The following is an 8144-nucleotide window of genomic DNA, read 5'->3' on the forward strand; positions in this document are numbered from 1 at the left end:
GGGAATCTTCTGGCCTCTGTGGACATCAGTACATACATATGTATTTACACACATGTACACACACACACACACACACACACACACAAAGTTACCTTCATAATGTAAGAATTATAGCTTAACTCTGAAAGTGAAAAATCACTGAAGGAACCAGTAATTTTTTAAAACCTTAAGTTTGAACAAAATTAATCTTTTCATTCATCAGAATGACTCACAGAAAAAGTATGTGTGGCCCAATTCCAATGAAACTAAACTCCACCGTTGTACTGGAAGAAGAAATAACACCCAAACCAGGCCCAACAGCTGCTATCTATACAACTGCTAACTAGAGCCCACAGACAGAAACATACAGACTCTACAGCAATTGGAACATGAAAAGCAAGGGCCCAGGAATGTAGCTCCATTGGCAGAGTGCTCACCTAGAGCATAAGAAGTCCCAGGTTTGGTCCCCAATATATAAACCAGAACTACAAAGTGAGTCTAAGACCAATCTGGGCTACAGGAAACCCTCTCAAAAATACCTAAAAGAAAGTGAGAAAAAAACTCAAGCAGTAAAACTAGAATCCTATCTCCTAGCTCTTCCCTCTGCACACACTCAAGAATTTCTCTTGATGTACCGATCATAAATAACCTCTTATCAAATTTCTAATATTGGGGTTGAAAATATTGGGGCTCAGCAGTTAAGAGCAAGCTGCTTGCAGATGAACCGGTTGCCAGAACCCATAAGGTAGCTCACAACCATACAGAACTCCAATTCCAGGAGATCTGACATCCTCAGGCATGTGGTACACACATATATATGTGGACAAACATTCATACAAATAAAATATTTTTGCTCTCTAATATTGACTTTGCCCTGTTAAGACTTCTCTTCTCTTAGGTTTCTTGCCTAAGTAGGGACAGGGTTAAGGGGAAAATGAAAGATGGTCACAGGTAGTATATGGGGACCTGCTTATAGAATCTTAAAGACTTTTTTTTTGGGGGGGGGGGGGTTCGAGACAGGGTTTCTCTGTATAGCCCTGGCTGTCCTAGAACTCACTTTATAGACCAGGCTGGCCTCAAACTCAGAAATCAGCCTGCTTCTGCCTCCCAAGTGCTGGGATTAAAGACAAAAGACATTTTATATTTCAACAGCACTGATGACAGAAAAGAGGAGAAACAAGACAAAAACAAACAAAAATTCCTAAATCTTACAATCTAAACCTTTTGAGAAAATAATTCTGAAAATATTTTTTGAAGGTTAGAGAGATGGCTCAGCGGTTAAGAGCAGTTGTTGCTCTCGGAGAAGACTGAGGTTCAGTTCCCAGCATCCACATGGTGGCTTACAACCATCCATAACTCAAGTTCCAGAGGATCTGATGCTCTTTGCAGCTCTGAGGGTTCCAGGCACACACATGGTATATCTCTATACATTTGGACAAAACATTCACACATTTAAGGTGGGGGACAGACCAGTTTCCCTGGCCTGGAACTTAGCTATGTAAATATTAAAATATTTAAAAGGAGCCCCAACGTGCCTACTCCTCCACCAAATCCCTTGGTAAACCATAGAACCTCACAGTGTGTCTCTAGCATGCCAGTATCACCACTCCAATAATGAGACAAACCAGCCTCCTTCTTTTATGGCTTTTATATACAGCACCAGCCCCACCCTGAGTGTCCTTTAGAGAAATCCACCTAAATCAAAGTGGAGTTCAAAGATGAAACTGCAGCAGATCAGGGGGAAAGTGGAGAATGTGACCACCCTGCAAGCTGTCCTTTGTCCTCTCAAGTCCATGTTCAAGGATAGGAGGAAGAGCTGGGGCTGGTTCTACCTCCCTGTAGGGGTCTGAGCTGTAACTCTTGCTCCAGCTGCTCAGCAGTCAGGGTGCCCTGGATGGCTTCACAGCCCGGGTTGAACACAGAGTAGGCGCTCTTCTCCCCTTCTTTCTTCTCTTCGGGACCCCGAGTCCCTACATACATCCAATAGAACATGGACAGGACAAAATAAGCCAGGCCAAATTCCAGTTCCACAAACAGGCCCAGCAGGACCAACCAGAGGAGAACCTTCAAGAAGGTGATGTTGGTCAGGAAAGAATGGCGGCTGGAGGAAGATAGAGGGACGGCTGCGCGCTCAGGGAGCTGCTGGCCTGCTTCCTAGAACACAGAAACAAACAGAAGTAAGAATGGGCGAGAATGGAGCCGAGATTACTGGACTGTTAGCCATACCTAATGTGTACCCCCAACAGAACCTTAGCAGTAACTGATAATGCAGAAGCTGCAGTACTTGTCTCCCACACAGTCATGGGCAACACATGTTTGCTGATTTGATGAGATGGACTGAAACATCCAGGGTAACTCAGTTCTAAAATGGAGACCATGCCCAAAACAGAAACAAAAATCCCTTCCACACACTTACAGAGAAAAAAAAATTAGTGAAATACCATTGCCCGCCCTATCCAGGTCCTCACTGATCATCCCCAGGCCTGGGATGCATCTCCTAACTAAACCCCTTGCCTCCTCTCTCTCCAGTCTCCAAGCCAGCCTGTGTATGACTGCTCACTGAGTTCTCTAAATTGCCTTCACCTTGTAACACACATCTTCAATAAAATCCCATTGCCTGCATGTTAAAAATCCAACGTTCTTACATGGGAAGACAGTGCCAGATACTAAGGGAATCCCTTGGTATGCAGGTGACTTTAGGAGCTTTACCTGATCTCCACTATTTTCTAAGTTTATTTTTTTAATGTTTTTGTTTGTTCCTTTGTTTCTTTTTATGTGCACTGGTGTTTTGCCTACATGTATGTCTGGTTGAGAGTGTCAGATCTTGAAGTCACAGACAATTGTGAGCTACCACGTGGGTACTGGGTCCTCTGGAAGAATATTCAGTGTTCTTAACCACTGAGCCATCTCTCAAGCCTCTATTTTCCAAGTTGTTAAGAGTCTCTTGTTGACACAGAGCAAGAAATGGGTTATATACTGTAGCCTGGCACATGGGTGCAATGGAAACAAAGTCAGCTTTGCCTGCCTGGAAAAGTTCTCTTACATTCCAAATTATTCTTCAACAACTTTTAAGGGGAACAGGATCCTATGTTGATTGTACTGTCCAAGAAAGGTCATGACTTGTGTCTTTAAAAACAAGAGCCTAAAGATTTCCTTCCCTTTTTTATTTAACTAGGTGCCTTGGGAGGACAGTAGGGCAAAGGGTTGGGAGATGGGAAGAGTTAATGATAAACAAACTGTCAGAGAGGACAAATATGGGGGCACACATGGAAATTCCTCTGACTGAGAATTGTATCTAGTGTTGATTCAGTTTGCCTTTTCAACAATAGCCATGTGCAGAAGCATTTGTGGTTGTACGTTGCTCACAGCCATGGCTCAGAGAATACATTTCCATGCTTCCAGTAGCAAGCTGCTTCCTACCTGAGGACCCTTTCCAGAGGGAGATAGAGACAAGATGCAGAGACAGACAGAGAGCAATATGAAAGACTGTATGTGTGCTCACGTGCACACATGCATGTAAGTACACAGGAAAGGTTGATATCAGGTGTTATTTCAGTTGCTTTCCACATTTATTTTTGATACAGGGTCTCTCACTGAACCTGTATATCACCAATTAGGATAGATTGGCTCTCCATGGAACTCAAGGGATCCTCCTATCTCTGCCTCCTCAGTGCAGATCATGATTCACCAAGTTTGGCTTTTTTATGTAGGTGTTGTGGATTGAACTCAGGTCCTCAAAGGAAAACATTTGAGCAGTAGGGTCCTTTGAGCCAAGGTTGAGCGATCCAGCGTTGCAGACCAGGATGGAGAATGAAGCCCTAGGGCTGAATTGCTGTACTAGGGGCTTGCCTAGAATAGAGTCAGATAGAGGAGCAAGTTTCCATGGGATTAAAAGTTACAAACCTTTCAACCACAATGTGACAGAATGTCATCATTTGGGAGACTAGTTTCCTCTAAGAAAACTTTGGGCAGAGGGAAATGAATAATATCTTCAAAGAATACTACAAAATAAAAGAATTTTTATACAAACCCGGGAAGGATAATAGTCAGTGAAAATAAACCTAAAGCCAAGTTTCTTTAGAAAGGCAGAGTACTTAGTGCAGGTCCCCCCCCCCCCCAGCATTTCCTCTCATCAGTCTCTGGGATTTTATAAAGGAAACTTTCTCTTGAGTTTGAGCTTCTCTGGACTCAACTCAGTGACTTCATATTCCTTTGGAAATGAGACATACAGTCAAAAGCACTTTGTGTGGTTAGACATAGTAGTTTTTTAACTGGAGCAGGGGAGAGGAGGGGAAAGACAAGAGGGAGGTTGTGTTCTCAAGCCTCTGTTTGCTGATGCCTAATCAACAGTTATCCAAAGACGACTGAGTTGTACAAACAGTACTGAAGGAAATGGATGGTGGAGTGTCTGCACCCTTAAGCCTTTCCCCTCAAGTAAGTGGGAAACCTGAATACTGCAGAGAGAACAGGGAGTCAAAACTGAGCAACCATACCCTCTTTCTAATTAAAAGAAAATTCCTTGAACTAGATACTGTGCAGTTTGGGGGCAGGGGGCACTAGGGAAACCAGGAATGTTAAACATGCAGGGGTGTCTCCTCAGTGGAGGAAAGTTGGGGTGGATATTGTTAATGACCTGGTGATCTTCTGCTATCTATAGAGACAGACTTCACCCAAACCCCAGAATGAGTCTTCCAGACTCTCCCTTCCTAGACCTTTATCTTTAGCTCCCATTCTTAGAGGCGATATCAAATGTACTTTATAGCCTGCTGACCTCTATGCTACTTGATCAGAGGTGACACCAGATCCTAGGCCATTAAGCTATAGAACCCATCTCCAAGGTCACATGTACTTTGCAAAGGAATTTCTATGTAGCGGCACCTGAAGCTTTATTGTGCACCTAGACTTACTCTTAGAAACCCTTTTTCAAATTCTATTGTGTTTAAATATGCCCATAATAGATGGTCTGGCATCAGACCCCCTGAAATCTGCTCCAGGTCAATGAAATCAATCTGAATCAAGTTTTCATTCTCACCTCTTTGTGGTTCCTAGACTGTCTTGAAACCTGCAGGGAGCAGGGACCCCCCCCCCCATTCAATAGATCAACTTAAGAGAAATGATTTTAATGTGAGCAAAATTAGCTACTCTGGTATAATGTGATTTGGGGGTAGAGTGGGGTCTTTGTTTTCAACATGGTATCTTCCTTATATAGCAGTCCAGCTTCAAGTCCACAATCTGCCTCCCTCAGGCTCCTAAGTGCTATGATTACAGGCATGCACCACTACTCAGCCATTTTATTGGGAGGCAGTCCTGAGGATGGAACATAGGGAAGTGAACATATTAGTCAAGTCCTTTGCCACTGATTTATATCCCTGCACTTGTTTATTCCATTATCTTTTTGGCAGTGCTGGAGATCAAACCCAGTACACCATACATGTAGGAGAAGTATTCTGCCCCTGATCTACAACTTACTTTTAAATTTTGTGACAGGGTCAAAGTCGAGCCTTGAGTTTACAATCCCCCGCCACAGCCTCCTAAGGAGCTAGGATTACAGTCCTTCCTTACTAAAGGAAATCCTCCACCCCTAAACAAAAGTCATAAAACAGGGCAAAGACTGCAAAATGCCTGCCACCCATAGAATTCCAGAAAGCAGTCCACCCCCATTAACATGCACTGCAACTCTGGAGGTAAACCAAAAAAGGCAAACTGGCTTATCTTTCACCTGCTGCCCAGAGGTTAAACAAACAGACTCAGCTTCCACACTTGTTTCAAAAAGCAGTTTATCCAGAAAAGCAGTTTCTGGGTCTGGCAAAGCCATGCTCTCCCAGTTCCTGATCCTACATGGCACGTTCTCCTGTACCCTCAGGTACTGATCAGCAGGGTTTGGGTGTGCCAGCCTCTCAGAGCAATAAAAGTCTGCTCTGTGTAGAGGTCAGACTGGGTCTAGTCTCTGTTTTCCTTGACTTCTTACAGACCCAGCCCTATGTATGTATTTGGCTCTTGTTATGGTTACAAGAAGCTAAGGCCTTGTGACTGCTGAAAAGCATAGTGTGCTGGTTCATTTCTTGTCAATTTGACCCAAACTAGAGGCTTCTGGGAAGAGGGAATCTCAACTGAGAAATGAGAGTGCCTGTAGGCAGGTCTATAGCCTGTAAGCTAAAATAAGCCCCTTCCTCCCCACATGGCTTTGGTTATGGTGTTTATCACAGTAACAAAACCCAAACCAGGGCAGATTTCCTCCTTGGAAATCCCACCCAGGGATTCCAATCTCACAGGCAAGTCCCCTTGCCAGGACACTCCTGTGTGGAACTATATGAAGCCACAAAAAGATTCGAATGGGCTCATACTTGTCCAAAGTTTTTCCACCTAGATCACTCACAATTGAACTTGAATACCCACCCTTCTCTAGCCCAAGAGGGGGCCTATAAGCCTATGCATATCACTACAGGCAGTTACAGTGGCCACACTTTGGTAGTCAAACCCCATTTTCCACAGGCCAGACCCTGTTTAACTTCAGAAACCAAGTTGCATTCAGAACAGTATGGCCATAGTCTCAACCCCCTTTTTGTTTCCTGGTCCAAATCCCATTTCTAAAATACAAGCTACCTGAGACACTGGCTTCCTCTACCCAAAGTGTGAATAAAGTGCAGCCTTAATTATCGCCACTTCTGAGCCATAACCAGTAAGACCTTTACCCTCCACTAGCCTGGCTGCAGCTCAGTGGTTGGTTTCAGACCCCAGGACAAGGTGCTAAGGTGCACATTTTACACACCAAAGCAGACCTGGCCTCTAGGTTCTCCAAGCATCTCTCAGCCTCTACCTGGCATACCCTGCCCCCAACCCTGAACTTTCCAGCCCACAGGCTCTTTACTACACAACCCAGACTTTTTTGGTTTTCTCTCTTCCTCTTCTTCCTTTTCCTTCTTTCTTTCTCTTCTCCCTCCCCTCTATCTCCCTTCTCAAGACGACTTCCCTGGCCACCTTCCTAGGGCCAGTGAACTCATCTGCACAAAAGCAGCTTCCCGATATATATATATCATATAATATATATATATATATATATATATCACATATATAATATATATCACATATATAACATGTACATAATATATTAATCTGCCTTGAATTGGCTTATTTCACCAGTGGAGAAATAACATCAGTTTCTCAAAGCCACGCATCTCTGTCATTAACTCGCTGTGCACAAATGGAGAGCAGAGATGTTTCTTCAAGCTCCCTAGACCCTCGCTTTGTTTTCAACTAGTTGCTGCATAGGATTGTCTGGGACGGAAAACGTCGAGGCCACGTATCGTGCGCTGATCCACAGAGAGGAAAAGCGGTGTCCAGCCACGGGGCAGGCGAGGAGAGAGCGCACAGGACAAGGAAGCGCTTCGAGCGCCAGATATCCTGGGTGTGGCTTGTGCGGGCGGGGGCGTGGCTCCGCCCGCGCGGAGGCGGAGCTTCAAGGTGCAGGCCTCTCTCCTCACCTGAGGCTGGTTGGGCTGAGCCTGAGCGACGGCGGGGCTCGCTTTCCACTTCAGGAAGCGGGTCAGCCAGCCCGTGGCTGTCTTTGGGGTCGCCGCCGCTGGCTCCGCCTTCGCTTCTGAGGTCTGCACGCTCTGGCTGGACGTGGAGGGCTGGGCTACCAGACTGGCCCGTTTGCGGGCCTCCCGGAACTCGGCTAACCGCTGTTCCATGGCGCGCGCCCGCCCGCTCTCGGGCGTGTGTCCGGGCCTCTCCTCGGCCGCCGTGCGCCTGCGCAGGTGGCCCTCTGTTGCGCCTGCGCGTAGCTTGAGCCGGGTCGGAATTTTCCAAGGCTTTGTGACGTCCGGTGAGCCTCCTGTACCTGGAGCGTTTCTCGAGACGAGAGTGATCCGAGTGTCCCATCTCCTCCGGCTAAAAGGTTGAGTTTAAGGTGGCGCGTTAATGCCAGCACTTGGGAGGCAGAGGCAGGCGGATTTCTGAGTTCGAGGCCAGCCTGGTCTACAGAGTGAGTTCCAGGACAGCCAGAGCTACACAGAGAAACCCTGTCTCGAAAAACCAAATAATAGTAGTAAAATAATAATAATAATAATAATAATAATAATAATAATAATAATAAAACTATGAGAACCGTCATATGTTCCGGCCGCAGAACTCAGTTCTGACGTATTTGTATTTGCTCCTCACTT

The 8144-nt window shown here is 45.4% G+C and overlaps 1 protein-coding gene across 1 annotated transcript; it reads right to left on the bottom strand.

Annotated features, from left to right (window-relative positions):
- Positions 1-1612: 1612 nt before the first annotated feature.
- On the bottom strand, positions 1613-7716 carry Saysd1 (SAYSVFN motif domain containing 1). Its single transcript, XM_021204100.2, has 2 exons — positions 7461-7716; positions 1613-2133 (listed from the first exon to the last, which is right to left on the bottom strand). The coding sequence occupies exons 1-2, from the start codon at positions 7668-7670 to the stop codon at positions 1777-1779; spliced, it is 567 nt and encodes a 188-aa protein (XP_021059759.1). The 5' UTR covers positions 7671-7716; the 3' UTR covers positions 1613-1776.
- Positions 7717-8144: the final 428 nt, after the last annotated feature.

Source organism: Mus pahari, chromosome 8 (assembly GCF_900095145.1).
Source record: "Mus pahari chromosome 8, PAHARI_EIJ_v1.1, whole genome shotgun sequence".
Lineage (NCBI taxonomy): Eukaryota > Metazoa > Chordata > Mammalia > Rodentia > Muridae > Mus > Mus pahari.